This window comes from Petromyzon marinus, chromosome 24 (assembly GCF_048934315.1).
Source record: "Petromyzon marinus isolate PM22_M1 ecotype Great Lakes invasive population chromosome 24, UKy_Petmar_22M1.pri1.0, whole genome shotgun sequence".
NCBI lineage: Eukaryota > Metazoa > Chordata > Hyperoartia > Petromyzontiformes > Petromyzontidae > Petromyzon > Petromyzon marinus.
In genome coordinates, this window is record NC_133690.1 from 13,995,408 (window position 1) to 14,016,537 (window position 21,130).

The 21,130-nt window shown below is 46.3% G+C and overlaps 1 protein-coding gene across 6 annotated transcripts in view; it reads right to left on the reverse strand.

Moving 5' to 3' along the window:
- Positions 1 to 3,264: 3,264 nt before the first annotated feature.
- The window catches only part of LOC116945574 (beta-parvin-like), a 31,603-nt gene continuing 13,737 nt past the window's right edge, over positions 3,265 to 21,130 (reverse strand). For 5 of the 6 annotated variants that reach the window (XM_032959999.2, XM_032960001.2, XM_032960006.2 and 2 more), the window contains exons 4-13: positions 20,366 to 20,468; positions 18,678 to 18,821; positions 17,332 to 17,447; positions 16,201 to 16,259; positions 14,846 to 14,865; positions 14,670 to 14,731; positions 13,947 to 14,015; positions 12,420 to 12,521; positions 10,715 to 10,787; positions 3,265 to 7,299 (exon numbers count right to left, since the gene is read on the reverse strand). In XM_032959999.2, the coding sequence (XP_032815890.2) occupies positions 7,223 to 7,299; positions 10,715 to 10,787; positions 12,420 to 12,521; positions 13,947 to 14,015; positions 14,670 to 14,731; positions 14,846 to 14,865; positions 16,201 to 16,259; positions 17,332 to 17,447; positions 18,678 to 18,821; positions 20,366 to 20,468 (825 nt within the window). In that variant the 3' untranslated portion in view covers positions 3,265 to 7,222. The remainder of the gene's footprint in view (positions 7,300 to 10,714; positions 10,788 to 12,419; positions 12,522 to 13,946; positions 14,016 to 14,669; positions 14,732 to 14,845; positions 14,866 to 16,200; positions 16,260 to 17,331; positions 17,448 to 18,677; positions 18,822 to 20,365; positions 20,469 to 21,130) is intronic. The other variant, XM_032960000.2, reaches the window with a different exon arrangement.

Below are 21,130 nucleotides of genomic sequence, written 5' to 3' on the forward strand. Positions count from 1 at the left end.
TGAGTCTTACGTTCGCTGAGCGGTGTTGCACTGCCTCCTTGTGGTGTAAAAAATGCTTCGCACTTAACGCACGAGAAGACAAAAATCACCACCACCACAACATGTTTGTAAAATTACAGCAGTGTATTGTAGTTTCCATTGTAGTTTTAATCTACATTTTATTTCAACGTCTTTATGGAACGGTACATGCATTTCAAAAATGCTATTTGAGGAATTCTGCTTGTGTTTAATTGTTAGATATCGTATTGTTTTTTATATCACAATCAGGCAACTTGCCAGACTTTTCCAGGAGCCGGGTCAGGGTTACCCTCTGTTAATCTGGGAAGCCGGGTGTCTATTGTAGCAAAATTGCCACGATATAATGTTTCGCGATACAATAAGCATTTGCCACGATATCAAGATCATCGCGATAGTCATCACCACGAACGTCATCTGTCCCCTTCCCATCGGCTCATTCGTGACGATGGGACCGAACGCATTGCAGCATCATCCAGTTATTTAGCCAGTGTTAGTTTGCAAAAATTGTACTCATTGTATTTTATAATTGGATTGTAAAAAAAATCTGGCTTGATTTACAAGTATGAATAAAGCTGTACTTAAGTTTGGCCGTAGTTCACGCAACACAAGCCTACCACGAATGTCAATCAATAAATATTTCAAATCTACAACAGAGTGCTTATAAATGCCATGCCATGGTCATTCAAGAAATAATCAAACAAATAAATGCATTATGAATTTTTACATATAGGGTCGCCACCTGTCCTGCTGGACCCATGGTCATTCTCTTGATGACTTTTGTTGAGGAAGTTGCTGTTCAGGGAAATCTGTGAGTCTTCCAGGAAATCTGTGAGTCTTCCAGGAAATCTGTGAGTCTTCCAGGAAATCTGTGAGTCTTCCAGGAAATCTGTGAGTCTTCCAGGAAATCTGTGAGTCTTCCAGGAAATCTGTGAGTCTTCCAGGAAATCTGTGAGTCTTCCAGGAAATCTGTGAGTCTTCTAGGCGACATTAAAAGTCCAGGTTTCGTCAGCTGCACAATGACCCCTAATTAATCCACCACGGTCGCTCTTCCGACTACCGGCACTACGAGACTTTCATCTTCCCGTGATACGTCCGGGTTTGTTTTTTTTTATTTTGAGCTCAAAGGTGGAAACTCTGTAATGCGCAGGCTCATATTGGCTTAGGTGTGACGTTACAGTGTCCATATTTTGTCAAGTGCGCTACAACGCGACATTTTGTCAACCGAATGCTCGTAAATCGAGGGATACATTCACAATGCATTCTAAATGGTAAGACAACGAGCAAACATGGCACCGTCTATCTCAGACTGCGAATGTTGTAAAATGAATCCCCATTGGTTACCGTGCACTTCATCTCCTTGAAAAAATATCACATTTATTGAAACCTTGCATAAACACAAGCAGTATTATGGCAGTGTGCAAAGTTGTGAGGTTTTACGAAGGAGATGCAATTTGCGAGGCATCGTTGAAAGATGAAATGTGTTTTTAACATCTTGGAAGGACAGGTTGTACTCTCGCCACCCGTGTTTTACACTCTTTGGCTCGATCAACGAAGAGGATTTTAATCACCTGCCAAAATTATAACTTATTCAAACTGATTTCCCGCTCAGTTGGTTCAGTTTCAGTTTCATTTATTAGGTATAACCCTGTGAGCCATGCGGCTCTTGACTTGGGTGAGCCAGTGGTGTAAATTCCACACTCCTTTGGGGGGGCTGGGCGCGGTGAGTTGGCGGGCGTGGGAATCCACCCATAGAACAAGCACTGATGACTCGCCCACAAATTACCACTTATTTTTTTATCAACACCAGAAGGATAGTGGGCTAATTGAACTCACGACCAGGATTTGAATTTGCACAATTCCGAATATAAGCCTCTCACTCTATAGAGTTAACAACACAGCATTGCATGCACACAATTTTCAGGCTTATCCAGACCACCAGCTCAAAATAACTGAATTTGTGGCCACTTTGTCATTGAGGGCCCACCCACTCGCAGGGTTGAGAAAACGTGGCCGTCAAATTCTATGTGTTTCTAGCCTCTCGCGCTACCACCGAGTGGCCTGATACATTGTTAACATCATCACAGCTTTGGGGTTTAATCCTCACATTAAATAAATCATGGCACCGTTCACTTGTTGGCAAATGTTCCTTTGTCGACTGGAGCTTGTTCAAAGAGTCTGCCAATATCCATCCCTATCATGAACAATGGGGGAAAATTGCCAAATTGATGCGTTTCGGACACACTGCGTGTTTAACGAAACGGCACACGTCATGGGTTTTAGAATGGGGCACTGCTGTGGTGTAATCATCAGCACACCGGACTTAAAATCTGGAAGTCGTCGCTTCAATATCCCAGTGCCGCAGATGACACAATGGTGTAAGTTTTTTTTATTGTTCTTTCTATTACAACTCAACGCGAGCCTGACACAAAGCGCCGATCGCCGAACGGAAGGGCGGGGCGGGGGAACAAAAAGTTCCGCGGTGGCCCCCGAGTTCGGCGGCGACAGGGCCCCAAATTAAGGGGGGGGGGGAGGAATTGGGCTCACTGCATAAATCCACCCACCTGTGTTCACACAGAAGTCTATAAGGGACTCCTCTACTTACGAACACTCGACTTACGAACTTTCAGAGTTACGAACAAACCTGTCCGTATGTCCACACCAGTTGGCTGTTTGGACCGAGAGTCGTAAGTTCAACGGCCATGCAATAGATGGGGGTGGTGGCATCTACATCTGCAGAACATGAAGAACCAGTGGCATCTACATCTACAGGAGCTTATGCAACTTTTAAAGTTATTCCCCGTGTTTATTGTACATGCTGTACAACATATTTAGAATCGACAGAATTAAAGTTGGACTTACGAACAAATCGACTTACCAACAGACCTCTGGAACCTAACTCGTTCGTAAGTAGATGAGTCCCTGTATCGGTACACCACAGTTAATCGATGAAGGCAGGTCACGTGTGATGTGGTGAAATATGGGGTATTCCCGCCTCCTCTTCCAAGGCACCTGGTAAGCTTGGAAGAAAAGGTCAAGTAAAATACCCTCTAGTGACTAGCTCAAGCTCCCTCGATGGAGACCCTTCTGCCAGCAGTGACACGAGCGAGAAATTTCAGGGCTGCACCTTTACCCTTTATGATATTTAGATATTTAAAAAAATATCCAGCAATGTACAGGGTGTCCGTTAAGTTATAGTCCATTAGTAATGAAACAAGGTCGATAATATAAAAAAACACACACACAAACTTGGTAGTATGACGATATTGTCATCATATAGATTTTAATGTTATGTCAGGTCCAGTGGAAGGTTCATCTGTTTGTAAAATTACATCATTTAATGCCAGGTCAACCTTTCTATGCATTTTTATGTTAAATATAGTAGATAGAAATTAAGAGAACACTGTATAAGGCATCCGCGAAAGTATAATCAGTTGTAGAATTCTACTCGCGAAATTATGGCAATATTTCTCTTGTGCAATTAACTTTTTTTTACCCACAATCTTGGGTGATCTTTAACATTTCACGAATGAAGCATTCCAAAAAAACAATCACAAAAGCGATGCTGGTGAACATCGGGGGACTCTCAAATTTCTATCTGATTACAGCAGCAGCATCATTATTATTATTACACTTGAGTAACCGTGATTTTTTTAGAAGGGTCCTGCCAAGTTACATTTCAAGTAGGTCATTTAAAGGTTATTTGTGAAATTTGGCAAAACTGTCTCATGGCGCTGGCACACAATGGCATCACAGCAGCATTATAATAGTCAACTGTGAAACAAACGGCGCATGGTATTTTTGCGGTGAATACACTTTTTATTTTTACTAGATAAGGCTCAACTCAACTATTTAGCTCATTTTTTCAGAAGCAACCTGGCCACAAATGATAGCTCAACGAAGTGGGTTATCATCGTGTGGAAATGTATAGCAGCCAAATGCTCTTAAGCGCACGTTAATAAACGTGGAGGGAAAAACCGGAGGACACGGAGAAAAATCCACGTGACCATGGGGAGAGCGTGCAAACTCCAAATATGCAGGCATCGTTCGGGTCGGTATCGAACCCATGACCTGCTGTATACCAGGCGAGGTTGTTAACATCTCGCCACCGCGGCACCGCAGGGCTGCCGCTAGATTTGAACCGTGAACCTCTGCAACGAGCGGCGAACGAGTCACCGCGCACGGTGGGCATACATAGACGTTTAAGGGGTTGACCCTCTCATGCATCATGTTCATTGTGGTGGACTAGGAATGCTATGCAATTATATTAAACGTTTTCAACACATCTGTGGCGTTAATTTGACTCTTAAATTCACTTTCAACAAAAAATGCAAACATTTTGGTTTTAATGAGTCATGCATGAGAGAGTTATCTTATCTTATATGGATATAAATAGCGCCCTTTCCCAAAGCGCTTGACAACAATCATAAAATTGCACATACGATGAGAGTGGTTGAGATAAACAGTGGGTTATTAAAAGTGGTGGTGTAGTCATGGTGACAGGAGCACAGGTGGGAGTGGTTGGGGTAGTGATAGAGGTTGGGGTAGTGATAGGTGTTGGGGTAGTGATAGGGGTTGGGGTAGTGATAGGGGTTGGAGTAGTGATAGGGGTTGGGGTAGTGATAGGGGTTGGGGTAGTGATAGGGGTTGGTGTAGTGATAGGGGTTGGGGTAGTGATAGGGGTTGGGGTAGTGATAGGGGTTGGAGTAGTGATAGGGGTTGGGGTAGTGATAGGGGTTGGGGTAGTGATAGGGGTTGGGGTAGTGATAGGGGTTGGGGTAGTGATAGGGGTTGGGGTAGTGATAGGGGTTGGGGTAGTGATAGGGGTTGGAGTAGTGATAGGGGTAGTGATAGGGGTTGGGGCAGTGATAGGGGTTGGGGTAGTGATAGGGGTTGGAGTAGTGATAGGGTTTGGGGTAGTATTTGGGGTTGGGGTAGTGATAGGGGTTGGGGTAGTGATAGGGGTTGGGGTAGTGATAGAGGTTGGGGTAGTGATAGGGGTTGGGGTAGTAATAGGGGTTGGGGTAGTGATAGGGGTTGGGGTAGTGATAGGGGTTGGGGTAGTGATAGGGGTTGGGGCAGTGATAGGGGATGGGGTAGTGATAGGGGTCGGAGTAGTGATAGGGGTTGGGGTAGTGATAGGGTTTGGGGTAGTGATAGGGGTTGGGGTAGTGATAGGGGTTGGGGTAGTGATAGGGGTTGGGGTAGTGATAGGGGTTGGGGTAGTGATAGGGGTTGGGGTAGTGATAGGGGTTGGGGTAGTGATAGGGGTTGGGGTAGTGATAGATGTTGGGGTAGTGATAGGGGTTGGGGTGGTGATAGGGGTTGGGGTAGTGATAGGGGTTGGGGTAGTGATAGGGGTTGGGGCAGTGATAGGGGTTGGGGTGGTGATAGGTGTTGGGGTAGTGATAGGGGTTGGGGTGGTGATAGGGGTTGGGGTAGTGATAGGGGTTGGGGTAGTGATAGGGGTTGGGGTAGTGATAGGGGTTGGGGTAGTGATAGGTGTTGGGGTAGTGGTAGGGATTGGGGTAGTGATAGGGGTTGGGGTAGTGATAGGGGTTGGAGTAGTGATAGGGGTTGGGGTAGTGATAGGGGTTGGGGTAGTGATAGGGGTTGGGGTAGTGATAGGGGTTGGGGTAGTGATAGGGGTTGGGGTAGTGATAGGTGTTGGGGTAGTGATAGGGGTTGGGGTGGTGATAGGGGTTGGGGTAGTGATAGGGGTTGGGGTAGTGATAGGAGTTGGGGTAGTGATAGGGGTTGGGGTAGTGATAGGGGCTGGGGTAATGATTGGGCTAAACCTGGTTGTAGCTGGGGGGTTGGGGAGGGAGTAACGGTAGGATGTGCTTTGGAGAAAAGATGGGTTTTAAGAGAGGAACGGAAGCAGGTTAGGTATTGTGGCCAAATGGATTATCAGATGGGTAAATCCGAGCATTGCACATGTATGGAGGAAGCTCAAGGATAATTTTCCATGATAAAGTGGATGGGATGACGAGATAGACTCTCTTCCACACAAACGCTTTGTAAAACTGTCATCATAATGTTACCGGCAAGTGAATGTACAAGTTCAAATCCAACGCTTTCTGTGGATGGTGAGAACATCCATCACGCCAGTAAAATGTGTCTCATGTTCGAAACAAGTAGATTTACCAACACACAGAGGTTTGCCTGGGATGACCACATGTTCAACTATTCTTAAGCTACTGGCCTAAACAATAATAGAGGCCACATGCTCGGCTCCATCGAGCCGGTGGTTTAGGCAAGGCTGAGCGCGTTGTACAATTCGCATCCAATGTGGTTGTCACACGACTTGCATGCAATGCATGATGAGAGTTGTGACTTCCAGCTGCTTGCGAGCAGCACGCCTCTGTGTGTTGTTGAATCTTTCCTCAGGGTCGTGGCAGAGTCTGTAAGGTTCAATGTGCAAATGATTCCGATTTGTTTGCATCCCGTTTTGAGAAATGCAATAAATTGAAACTACATTTTAATTTAAAGCTTTCGTGACTGCAGGGATTCATATTCTTGGTTCTTTCGGTAAAGTCACGTAGAAGGGAAACAATAAAATAAAAAAATAAAAATTTATCACGACGTTTCGACTGAGTCGAAACGTCGTGAGAATTTTATTGTTTTATATTTTTATTATGTTATTGTTTCCCTTTTATTTTATTGTTTCCCTTCTACGTGGCTTTACCGAAAGAAGCAAGAAAATAGAAACTAGTTTCATTCTATATTTTATGTACACACACAAAATATATTTTTAGAAATATAGTATTTGCGCATTTAATCCTGAATTAGGGGGAGTGATGGCGCGCAGTTGTTAGCGCAGTGTGCACTGAAACCGGCTTCCTGAGTTAAAGTCCTCTCCATGGCTGACATCAGTGGCACGTGATATCTTAGTCGGTGCTGGGGCCTGCACGGCGTCTCCAATCCGGTCTGACCAGCGTGGTGCTGTGTGTTCAATCAACGCCCACAACAAATTACACATCACGGGGGAGGAAATCATCCAGCAGTGAATTGACGATTGGCAAAGGGCTGTAATTTATTGTTGTTGTTGTCACGAACATTCCCAAAAAAGGAGCAGGCTGCATTAATTGCCTGAGGTGCTGGGTGCAATTTTCGGTTTCGCTAATAAAATATTTACCTGATATACAGTACACATGCATCCTTCATCTCTTACCTGGTCACAGATATAACTGATAAACGGATGCCTTCATTCTAGGTGCTTGTACTTGGTGAAGAGATTGTACAGAACCCTCAGTGTGGACTTCAGGTCAAAGTTTACAATATCTGCAATGAGTTCAACACAGGTCAAAGGTTATAATATCTACAATGAGTTCAACACAGGTCAGAGTTTACAATATCTGCAATGAGTTCAACACAGGTCAGAAGTTACAATATCTGCAATGAGTTCAACACAGGTCAGAGTTTACAATATCTGCAATGAGTTCAACACAGGTCAGAGGTTACAATATCTGCAATGAGTTCAACACAGGTCAAAGGTTATAATATCTACAATGAGTTCAACACAGGTCAGAGTTTACAATATCTGCAATGAGTTCAACACAGGTCAGAGTTTACAATCTCTGCAATGAGTTCAACACAGGTCAGAGGTTACAATATCTGCAATGAGTTCAACACAGGTCAGAGGTTACAATCTCTGCAATGAGTTCAGCACAGGTCAAAGGTTATAATATCTGCACATGTTTACATGTTATTTTTACTCCCCCCCCCTACCCCCATTATTTATAATTGTTGGGTCGCTGTTCTGGCTCACCCCAAAATCCCATATTACTTGAATGTTGCTTCGAGGCGTTTTATTGTGTCTGCATTGTGCGTACCACAGGTCAATTTGGGCAATTATGCGCATGTTTTTCCACACACGGGTGAGTTTCGCAGAGGGCACAGGAACTGTGAACACAAAGTTGTCGATAACAGAATTTACTGATGCGCCCAAGGGAAATGCACACAAATAAGAAACGCTTTCTTTAATCGAATTCTACTCCAGAGTCGTCTGTGAACGCGATGATAGAAAGAAAAAAAAACTGCCACGTTCAGACTTTGGAGTTGTAACCTTTTTGACGTGTGGTGTACCCAATCCAATTATGGGAAAAGCCTCACGAACATTACGTCACAGGTGACCCTCCGCGCACACTTGAAAGCCGAGTTTAATCGCAGTACATGGTTGCATATTTCATCAGCAACATGGTCGTCCTCACCAATTAACCGCCCACACCCAGTGTGGTATTTGAGCCAAGTGGTCACCTCTGTAGATGCTCACAAATCTGATAATTTCACAGAAGAGCATTGCCATCTTAATTTCACAAACAATCGCGTATTTTGTAAAGCACAGTCAAGCATGCCCCCCCCCCACCTCCCACCGGCCCTGCCTCACCCACCCCGTTTAAAGGAGTTTGTTCTTCATTGTTGCTCCAATCACCTGTGAGTGCACGGTTTCATTGTCATTATTATTGACGTTCACACTTATCCGACCTTGTTCACCGGAGGCAGATCTAAAACCTTCACCAAGGAAGAGGGGGTGGGACAGGAGCAGTCCCAATATTTCAAACTTAGTAAATATGGCCCTACATTAAAATGAATATATTTTATCTGGTAAATCCCCCCCCCACCCCCCAACTTTATGAATGCTGAAAGTGGGGGAATGCTGCCAAGCCATGCCCTTGCTCCACCACCCAGTTGCCGGAAGATTGTTTCCTGGCCAGACGCTTCCCTCCCTTTGACTGCTGTCCGGATATGTAAACGGCCTCCCTGATGAACACATTGTCGGCGAAATCACCGATTCTGGCCTCTCGGCCTTCAAATGCCCCCCCGGAGCGTGCACACACGGACATCTCCTAACGTCACCGCACGCCTCGTAGAGACCGAGTCTTTGAGCGGCAGTGAACCAATGATTACGCCGATTGGGTGTACTTATGTCTGATATGGCTATTGTTCACCATTGCACCCAATAATAAAAAAGGGGTGTGTGTGGGGGGAGGGGGGTCGTGCAATCGCTTCCCATCGCCCCACGCTCAGATCCCCACTACTGCAGCTCACACATCCGCCTATACCCACGGTGAACACAGCGAGTCGTCTATGCGATGCCGTACCTACAACGCAGGGGAGCGGTCGTGTAGCGGTTAGCGCTACGCTGCGCTACGAACGCGGCGACCCGAGTTCGATTCCCGCTCACGGCCAACACCCGTGACGATTGACTGCACCGATTCCTGGGCCTCGCCTAGGTCGACTCGACCTCAAATGATCAAAACGGTGCGGTGCGTAAAAACATCGCCACTGGGGAAACAGAGGCGGTGCTGGCCACCCTACCCCCTCGCGAGCCACAGTGGCGACCTTCATAGGTGCTGCTCGCGAACAGCACTTGCCCCAACAGTCTGTTATGGGGCCGTCCATATATGACGTCACGCGATTTTGGACGATTTTTGACCCCCCCCCCCCCCACCTCGTCACACGGCGTCACAAAAAGTCAGACCCCCCCCCTCAAATATGACGTCACAAAGCTCTGCCCCCCCCCCCCCAAATAAAACACGCTTCAAATCGCTTTAAACTATTGTCATTGTAGTGTGTATTTAATGTGGCGCTGCACTCTGATGTTGTAGGAGAAAACATTTGTTAAAAAAGTCTATTTAATTAAGTAGCACGTGTTGTCTATATTTATTTAAAGTTGCGCATTTTGATGTGACGTCACATTTCTCAACCCCCCCCCCCCCTCGTCACACATCGTCACAAATGTCTGACCCCCCCCCCGCCCTAGGTGCGTGACGTCATTTATGGACGGCCCCGAAGGCTACGCAGTTTTCAGTTTATTTATTTTAGTATAGCCCTGTGAGCCATTCGGCTCTTGAATCGGGTGCAACCACAACAAACAAAAAAAACAAAAACACGAACAAGAAAAACATCTTAAAGTGACTATGTGACTGTGCAAACAGAAAATCCATGAAGAAAACAGCAAAATATTCCTGAAAAAAGCACCTTACACCAACGCTGTGAGCAAAAATCCCAGTGGGATGCAAGTCAAACAACAACCACAAGAAAACTTAGATTAAGGCCATCAGTCTAACTCCGTACTACAACAAAACAAACATGTCCAAACCAAAAAACTTTTCGAAATCACCAAAAAATAAAGCCAAAATTGCAACGTAACAGTGATCATAGGGACTGTGACCGAATTTTTACAATAAACTACATAAATAACATGTAACACCAAATCCTAGAGCCATAGCTGGCTGCATGACAACAGAGGCATCAGTCGGAGTATCACACATTTTTCAATGCACCTTTAATGCACCTTTAAGATCAGCACGCTAAATCAAAATACAGATAATACTTTGCAGCGGTCATCCGGAGCGAAACATTTTATTTTATTTTAGGCCACTGAATAGCAGTGGCAGCTAGGGGTGTACAACTCCTCTAGAGCAGTTTTGAGAGAAGATCTCATAAGTAGTGATTCAAGTTGCAGTTTATTGGCAATAGCATTCTAGACCCTGGGGGCATCAATAGCAAAGGCCCTTCCTCCAGTTTTTGTACGGCAATAGGGAATGTGAAGCTGGTTGATGAGCGAAGACACAGAGGAGGATTCTATTTTTATTTATTATTTTATTGTTTCCCTTCTACGTGACTTTACCGAAAGAACCAAGAATAGGGAGGAGGATCTTTGTGTGTTTGTGTGTGTGGTGAAAGTTCTTACCTTCTGGCCGAGCCTTGGGCCTACACAGTCCCCCGTCTTGCATCAGCTCGAAGGAGAAGGAGACATTGTGCACCTGTGCAGAGGTCAGCCGCCAGGCAGTCGTTAGGCATCAGCCACGTGGGTTCCTCTACCTCCCCCTCCTCTACCTCCCCCTCCTCTACCTCCCCCTCCTCCTCTACCCCCCCTCCTCTACCCCCCCTCTACCCCCTCCTCCTCTACCTCCCCCTCCTCTACCCCCTCCTCCTCTACCCCCCCTCCTCTACTCCCCCCCCTCCTCTACCCCCCTCCTCTACCCCCGCTCCTCCTCTACCTCCACCTCCTCTACCCCCGCTCCTCTACCCCCCCTCCTCTACCCCCCTCCTCTACCCCCCTCCTCTACCCCCCCTCCTCTACCCCCCTCCTCTACCCCCCCTCCTCTACCCCCCCTCCTCTACCCCACCTCTATCCCCCCTAAACCCCCCTCCTCTACCCACCCCCCCTCCTCTACCCCTCCTATATCCCCCTAAACCCCCCTCCTCTACCCACCCCCCCTCCTCTACCCCCCTCTACCCCCCCTAAACCCCCCTCCTCTACCCCCCTCCTCTACCCCCCTCCTCCTCTACCCCCCTCCTCTACCCCCCCCCTCCTCCTCTACCCTCCTTCTATCCCAGGATCACCGTCCGCTTGTCGAGGAAGCTGCTGTCAAGGGAAATCGTACGGCACGATTTAAAGCAAGACAGGAACTGAAACTCAATAAGGCTTCCCGGTTTGCATTAATCATTAAATATTTCGTTGCACATCCTGCCGCTTGTTGAAGGGTCACTCTCACAGTGAGTGTTAGGTTACGTTGGGGCATTGCCGAAAAGCAGAAATGATCGGTAAGGACCACTGGCTTTCGTTATTAGGTTACTTAATTAATGTAGGCAGTGGGTTGTGGGATAAGCAGGAATTGAAAGTTGTTGGGTGTTATCTGCTGGGCTTTTGGGTTTTTTGTGACTTTAGGTTTTTTCTCCAGGTATTAGCAATATTTTTATAATTTGCAAACCGTTCATTTTTTATGTATAATTATTTTGTTTTGTTGGGTCTAACAGGAATCAATCGTGAATCCTATTGGCTGTTATAATCTACGTGTTAAGTTATTCTCAGCGTTTAGCCACAAGCATAGAGATGCAACCATAAATCGCTCATCTGAATGTTCCCATCAGGGACGAGGTGCTCTTAGGGGTCCCCTAGGCTAAAGATCCGTGCTCTGGGATGTCTCGTTACATGCTGGGCACTTTTGTGTAACCGGGTGGGAACTTCCAGAGATGGTAATAGTTACATTTGCAAGAGCGACCCGGGACACTTGCCTGCCAGCAGGGGGCGATGTGCACTGTGTATAATCCCCATTGAGCAATTTGCGTGTAATTTTGGGAGTTGGCAAATTTGTACCCTATAGCCGGCACACAATGGCCTACTTTTGCGGATGACATCAAGGGCATCTGTAATGCCCACTGTGAACCAGAGGGGGTGCGTAGCATTGCGGTTATTAAACACTGCGGTAATAATGAGAGAGGCTGCTGAATTTGAACCGTGAAGATCTTCAACAAGTGACAAATGTTGTACCATTTGGGCACGTAATGGTCGCAGTATATATGCAAGTACAATTGTAATTTTTTATCATCATCAATGCTGTAAATAAACACCACGATGATACGGAATGGGCCCAAAGGTATCACATTCTCACCTTCTGCTCAAAGCCGTCTGGGGTGAGGAAGAAGTTGTAAAGGGGTACAAAGTAACCTTCAACCAGGCCCATGAGCAGCACCAGGTACACGCCATCCGCAAACTGCGTGGGCAACGACAATGGCAACAAAGTTTAAGAGGATGGCCCCCACACCGACCGCAGTCTGGGTGCACCTTTGGCTTTCACGCTGCAGGGATACACGGGGGCAAACTGAATAGTGTGTGGTGTCGAACACAATGAATGAATGACCCCCGTGAACCCGCGTTATTTTCTACGTGGCCACGCTGAAGTGAGATGCACTGGGTTCCATAGACGTTGCAAGGTTTGAATCCCTAAACGTATAACCGCTGCACACGTCATTTTAGTGTGACCGGTACATTTACTCTCTGCCCAAGTGATTCCTGCATTGTGGAGACAGTTGGAAAGTTATCAAGGTCTACATCCTGCGTGATGTGGGTTTCCCTCCAGATTTGCTTGAAATTTATCTAATTTAATCCTCCTTGTTGTCGTAACAACAAATAACATGTTTTTTTTATTTTGCTGGAAAGCTCTGCGAAGGTCGTTGTCAGCCTATAACTCCCCACCTGTGGGCAAAAGCCTTCCACACATTCTCCCATTACTTCCCTTCCTCAGTTGTTCTTGTTCAGTTTCATCAGTAGTCACTCCAAAATTAATTATGTCCATCACCCGTCAAGTTTGTTCTCTTTACCTAAAGTAATATTTCTTACCTGAGATAATATTTATTCAAAATAAATAATGCACTAAACTTGTGGCTGTAAATGTACTTGTATAATGGACGCTCCTTTTATCCCAGGCCACGGACTTTTCAATCGCACGTCATATCAAAATATCTAGGGGTGGTCAAACCGCAGCTTGTGAGCCATAAGAGGGTCCTGGGCAGTCCATGTGCGGTTTTAGGTAATGTATACATTTTATAATACAACTTCGTTGGAAATAAGAAAAAAATGTGCAGAAGCAGTAGCGACCCGGGACACTCGTCTGTGGCACCGGAGCCAGACATGAGTACTCCCAGGGATTTATCCCGTAGATTTCTACATTCAATGTATGCATGTATGTTGAACTTCTTTCGCACGATACGTAGCAACTTTGCTAATCAGTTGGCCACCACCTTGAGTGAACTGGCCGCGTGACCACCCCATGTGACCACCCCACGTGATAGATGCGTGCCTTGCAAATATTTTGGTGTACCTGCTTGTAGGGTCAGGAGCTTTGGCCACCCCTGTAATAATCATTGTAATAGCACTTGTTATAGTCAATGTAATAGCACCTGTAATAGTTAACGTAATAGCACCTGTAATAGTCAATGTAATAGCACCTGTAATAGTCAATGTAATTGCACCTGTAATAGTCAATGTAATAGCACCTGCAATAGTCAATGTAATAGCACCTGTAATAATCATTGTAATAGCACCTGTAATAGTCAATGTAATAGCACCTGGAACACTCGCAGTAGTCATTGTAGTAGCATCTGTAACACCTGTAATAGTAATTGTAATAGTACCTTACCTGGGTCTCTAGTTCCGTGACCTCCAGGTTCAGCTTGCTCAGATGTTTGTTCACAAAGGTGATGAGAGACTGAAAGATAACTTAATGTTAATTATGGTCACAAGATGACACTTATTCTAATTCAGCAAAGACAATATATTTCTGAACGATTTCAATAAAGTAAGAGGAATGTTCTGCTATTTATCTTAAGATCCTCAATTTAAATCACAACACATTATCTGCAAGACACTGAAATATGAACTCCTAAGTTCTAAAACCCTTAAAATGGTTATTGTCGGAGTTCTCTCCCATCGTCTCTTCTGCTAAGGTCGTACAACCTTGCCCAACTCACGAAACGTGTGAAAAAACAAGAGTAGGTTTTACCCTTTCTGGCACTATAACACCGGTGTCAGACCAGAGAACGCCAAAAGGTGAAGAGTACAAAGACAATGCCACTATCAGAGCATCTATAGCTCGGGGTGAATAGCTACACAATGGGACCTTTTTGCCAGTATCAAAGTATGAAAAAATAAGAATACGTTTTACCCTTTCTGACAATTAAACAGCACGTGTTAAGATGTTCAAACACCAAATATAAACCTTTTGCAAGGAATCAAGCCTTCGTTAACCACACGTATTTCACACCACGTTCATCATCACACCGTCTTAAACCGACCGGTAATATTTCAAGCAATTTATATCTCAGCCGTTCCTATAGGAGGCTGATTTTTATTTATTTTTTACCTTTTTCACGACGTTGAGTTTGTCCGGAGCGTGGTCGAACAAGGTATCGAAAGCGTCGCGCTCTAGGCGGGAGACAAATTAATCGACGTTACCGCCAAGGGGATTAAGCGCTGCGAGATTGCGGTGTGGCGGCGGCCGTGCGTTGCCGGGCAAATGGTTCTCTGTGCGCCACTTACCAAAGTGACCGGCCATCGATCTGCAAGCACAAGTTGTAAATGTTACCAAAATGAATTCGATTACATTTAGAGGTTCAACAAGCTGCGAGTGTGTAATACTGGGCCCTTGGTTAATGCATTGATTTTTTTTTAAATTAAATATTTATGCTGGATTGCGTCTCGTTAAAATACAAGCTGACGCGCTAGTCCACTAAGCAACCCTCAATGTTGTTCTGGGATTCCTAGTCCATGTTCTTGTGTGTGTACACATAAATAATTTTAATACTTTAACATATTAATATTTTCTGGGTGCTAGCAGGCTGGAGTATGCAACACGTGGCTAGTAGCCACGGCCACAGTGATTGGTATACAAGATGTGGTGTGCAGGGTGCGGGCATATTTTCTGCATCACTGACCCAGACAGCCCTGGCTGGAACTGGCTGGAATTGAGGCCCAAGTATACATTTACTCTGCATACATCTTGCCCAAAAACGATTACTCTTGGTCAGCTGTGTCATATACATTTCATAACGGTCGGCTCATGGGATTTGTAGTTTTCATGAAAACTCTATCAGTGTTCTACAGACTGACAAAGGGGTGGACATGAACATATCGATGCTAGTGGCTCAATTAAAAATATCCCCCAAAAAATACACAAAAAGAAAGCAAAAACATACTTTGAAGTGTTGTCTAATATGGGTTTTGTTTACTGCAATTATTTCAAAATGTTGACCGTGAATGGGTAGCACACTGCCTCACATTAAAGAGCAAGAGCCATTTTACCTTTCGAACTTTTGCCTGCGGCCACATTGCCCTGAATGTGCCCCATCTCGACAGCTAAGCTGGCCTGCGAGTCTGCGTGACCCCCACCTTCTCGCTGCACCTCAAGCCTCCCGCAGGCTTTCACCACCGAATATACAGCCACAGTCAATATCTCCAGTCTGTACAAACAGCACCCGTTCATCCGCCGCCGCTGAATGTCAGCCCCCGTGCTACGCGACCTGTGACCCCCCACGCTTGGCGCCCTGCGTACCGGTTCACGTCGCCTAATCTCGTCGCGGTCTCGGAGGCTAAGCACGCTCGTGTCTGGCGAGTATTCTGGATGAGAGACTGCTTGGGATACCAGGCTTGGTCTGCGAGGTGGCTACCTGATGGCGGTGCACCAACAGATTCTGCAATCTGTACCACGCGTTGAGTGTCACTCGCTCGTAACGTGTACATTTTCTCCAGCCACTACGGCGTCCCGCCTTATTCCAAACGCTCATGAATTGAATTGGTCACACGTCCCAAGACAGGATCCTCCTGACGGAGAGTCTCGGCGTCTCCTAGATAAATAATCATTGTCGCGATGTCATGGTGTAGGTGTGTGCTCTTACTCCATGGTGGTCGTTATAACCTCCTGGGATTTCTGCACGAGCACTTTTCCTCCACGTTTCTGTAACAAGTAAGCATATAGTGTATTCATAATAACAGTAGTAGCAGGTTAAACACATACATTTTCATAATTGAGAAATATATTTTAAATTATTCTTCTAAAATGTTGGTTGGTATAAGGGGCATTACAATTGTATTGTTTGTAAGTTCCTTGGGTAAATGGTGTTGAAAACGCTCATTTAACTGAACATGTTATTGAACAGTTCATACACAACACTCCCTACCAGGGGTGGTAGCCTCCACAATCGAATGCAAGTGCTTGGCTTCAGAATGCTTGCGGAATTGATTGCAATTGGCTCTCGCGTTGACCATGAAAAGCCGTTTTAAAAGTGCAGCCCTGCTCACACTACTGCTGGCGGAAGAGCCCCTACTAGTGGAAGTGCAAGAGAGCCCGCCCCATTTAGAGGGTACTCGGCCTCTCTGTTCCATGCTGGCCTGATTTCGAAAATTTAGAAGTACAGAACCTACATTTTACCCCACTACACGCTGGCCTGCCGATCGACTATAACGGTGGCGTTACCCATTTTATACTGCTTCGTCGACAGAAGTGTGGGGTTTGGGGGGGTTTAAGAAACTTGCCCCAATTGTGTCGTTCAACTGCCACTCTGCCAGATTGAACCGGCGATCTCTAGACTGAGTGTCCCAGTGTTGCTAACCATTATAAACTTCAAACTATTTTTTTTATTTATTTTACCAGGTAAGGTCGACTGAGCTTTATGGCTTTTTTTTCAGAAGCCACGTCGCCACAAATGATAGCTGAACGAAGTGGCTTATCACGTGGAAATTTATAGCAGACAAATATTCTAAACGCATATTTATAAATATGTTGGGGGGGGGGGGAAATAGACGACCCGGAGAAAAATCCATGCGACCGCAGGGGAGTAACATGCAGACCTCCTGCATACCAGGCGAGGGAGTTAACATCTCGCCACCGCGACACCCGCAGCAGCATCAAAGTTCCGTAGTGTGTACGGTACCCATTTCTTTCGTGGGGGGGGGGGGGGGGGTGAGAGATGTGAAGCCTCCCACACGTACACATCCATCAGCACTGGATACCTGTGGGGGACGCTCACCTGGACGACGACCAGCTGCACCGTCACGTGGTCTGGCAGGTGAATGGGGGCGCGGAAGTGGATTGCGAGCGCGACCAGCAGGTGCAGGATAGCGACCACGTGCTTCGAGTGAATCACTGCGGGACAAATCAGCCACGGGCACCCCGCGCAGCGTTTTGCGTGTGAATTAACACGATGTGAATATGAGCGAATTTTTATTTACTTAATTAGTTGGTTAATGTTATTGCACTCAATATATTGGGCCGGGGGGGGGGGGTAGAGCACAGCTTCCGATCTCTGAGATACAACAAAAGTGAGACCATATGACAAGAAGGATATCTCTCAACAGCGGATGAAGGGAGAACTATAAATAATTGAATTGTGTTGAGTGGTGCATTATCACACAACTGACAAAAAACTGAACTTGTAACGTCCTTGAAAGACTTAGATATTTCCTAGGACACCTGCCTCACATGGAGGACTTATCCTCGGAAAAGTAGGACAGGTGCCAATCATATGTGCACCCGGCAAGCCGAGTTTCATTCGCAGCCACGGCTAACATCAGTGGTGAGTGACATCTGAACCGATCCTGGATCCTCTGCCACCCCTCCTCCAGTCCGTACCTTCACCAACCCGCACCGACCAGCCTGGTGAAGTATGCTCAAACGATCCCCCGTAACTGACACTACATCCAGCATCAAATTGATGTATACGACTGTGCATCAATATTATTAGAAAACAAATATTGGGTCCGTTTCATATATTGATGAGTTAGTTCCTTTTTGTAATTTATTTTGGTGAAAACATAGCCACGTCTCAACTACTAAAGAAGAATTGGGCAAGTTGCCAACGCGATTTACAGTAAGACAGGTAAAGGTGCTGCCCTGGAATTGCTTGCTCGTGCCACTGCTGGCAAGAGGGACACTACAATGAGCTTTAGAGAGCTATTGAATGTATTTGGCCTACTCCTACACACTGGCGAGACATCTTCGAAGAGGTGGGAATACCTACACTTTACCCACAGCAAGAGAGCTGCCGATACCGCAAACCGCATTGTAACCATTCATACAGCTGGGTGAACAGAGGTGGGCAGATTTAATAAAAACTCCCCCCATTGTTCCAGCTGCCACGCTGGGAGATCGAACCTTAAAACCTGTGGGCTGCAAAGTCCAGCGTGCTAACCGTCGCACCGCTGCGGTCGGGTGACGTTACGCTATTATTTCGGTCATTTCATTAAAATGCGAATCTGCCGTTTGTTCTCTCACAAAACTCAAATGACTCCGGGTGCGTGGCGGGTAAGGAGGTGGGTGAGGTGGGAAGTGCCCGGGGAGAGTAAAAACACGACAACGCTCGTTGCCGCTACGTACGCTCGACAGACCACCTGACGCCCCCCCACTGCTGGGGCTTGAGTGTCTGGTTGACGGCCTGCAGCACCGTGTGCAGCTTCTGCTTCTGCGTGATCTCGCACTGCGTCACCTCGGCCACGTTCAGCTTCCTGTGCTCCAGGGCCTCTGCGGCGATGAGCGGAGACGCGCCGTTAGGACGAGGAGCGTAAGGGGTAGGGAGCTACGGCTCGCGAGGACCGGTCTTCACAAGCGCTGCCTTCGGGGAAATAAACTATAACACTTAAAAAAACGTTTCTTGTACTATTTTACCAGGCAAGGCCCACTCGGCTATATAACTATTTTTTCAGACGCGACCTGGCTATCACAAATGATAGCTCAACGAAGCGGCTCATCATGCGGAAATGTTTTGCAGCCAAATACTCTAAACGCGCGTTTGCAAATTTGGAGGTGAAAACCGGAGGACTCGGAGAAAAATGCACACAAACACGGGGAGAGAGACAAGCAAACTCCAAATATACAGGCGTCAGAGTTGGGATCGAACCCACGACCTCTTGCACACCAGGCGAGGGAGTCAACATCTCGCCAGCGTGGCGCTTGGCATTTCACCACCGTGGCAAAATGCCAAGTGCTATCCGTGCCTCGACAGCGAAGTGTGATGGGATCGGGCCCTTCTTCCGCGTGACCTGTGCGAGTGAGACCCGGTGGCTCTGCTGTGCATTTTTAGGGTCGCGCCGAGTGTTGTTCAGTGCGATGTCCAACGTTTCGCTCCATGGGCAGGGAGGTTCTTGTTCAGCAACTGAAGCGGGAAGCTCTCGGAACGTGGAGGCGAAACGTCGGACATTGTTGGATAGCGCTTCAGCAAAACCGCGAAAACCTATGCAGTATGAAATAGTTACGGCTTATTATAACTTAGGAATTGGCTAAACATCTCAATGCAGGAGTTTCCTGACAAAATAAAAGTATTTGAACTTGGTGAAGCTTTTCCCAGAAAAATAAATGGAATTATCAATATTACTGCTCATCGGTTCATAAAAAACAGAGTAATTTGAATAGATATTTATTTTACATATTTCAATCCCTCTATGCATTTATATTCCATGATATTAGCATATGCAGGGGGCTTATATAACTAACTAACCATTTTATTGCAGTGTCAAAATATGTATTTTACAATATACATTTATTGACACAATATGTATTTTACAATATAATTTTTCGACATTTATTGAAATGTTTTTGTCGCTGCCACGCCGCCTTGAAATACAGCTCTTGAATTTGCCAAATACTCAAAATGCATGGTTCTAAACGTGGAGCGAAATACTGGCAGACCCAGGGAAAAATCCACGTGACCACAGGGAGAACACGCAAACTCCAAATACACAACAGTCGTCAGAGTCGGGATCGAACCCACGACCAACATGCAACACCAGGTGAGGTGGTTAACATTTCGCTTTGATTTGTTATTTCTTTACACTGAGCAGGGCTGCGTATAAACAGGGGGCGCGCGGTGGCGGGGCATGGGGGGGGCGTGAGGGTAATGCACGCACGCGTAAGCAAGCAGCGGCGAACACGGACGCGACTCGCACTTGTTCGCAATAACGAAATGGCTCAACTCGCGCCCAAGCGTGGCGCTGCCGTTCGGCGCCTGCCGGGAGCGTCGCTGCGTCGGTGCAGGGCGCGGTGTGGAGCCGAAGCGTCCTCCCAATTACCGAGCAGCTTTTGCAGGACTTGCCCATCGTAGAGGTCGTCCTCCAGGTCTTTGACGATGATGCGGTCCTCGACCAGGACGTCGTTGATCCAGTCCTTGAGAACCTGCGCTGGGACCGGCGTTAGTTTCGTGGGGCCTGCAGGGTAAGGCCGTGGACATCTGGGTTCCGCAGGTGGTGAAATGTTAGCCACCTCGCCTGGTGTAGCAGGAGGTCGTGGGTTCGATCCCGACCCTGACGATTGTTGTTTATTTGGAGTTTGCGTGTTCTCTCTCCGCGAGGTCACGTGGATTTTTCTCCTGGTCTGCCGGTATTTCTCTCCACATTTAGAATCATGCATTTAGAGTATTTGGCTGCTATCAATTTTCACATGATAAGCCACTTCAATCTTGACTTAAAGCTTTCGTGACTGCAGAAATTCATATTCTTTGGGTCTTTCAGCGATCGAAACGTCGTAGTTTTTGTTATTTTGTTATTTTCTTTGAACCTATCTATGTGACTTTACCGAAAGACCCAAAGAATATCGATAAGCCACTTCGTTGAGCTATTGTGGCCAGGTTGCTTCTGAAAAAGAGCTACATAGCCCAGTGTGCCTTACCGAGCCTTGTTTTGTTTTGGTCGCCATACAGTAATAATAATTATAATTTACATTTGTAAGGCACATTTCATCCTTGGATTCCAATGCGTGCTGTGTATGGAAAGCAGGAAATAAACAGAACCATCGTAAACGAGCAGAACTCTGCGGGTAGAGGCCAGTTTAAAAAGGTT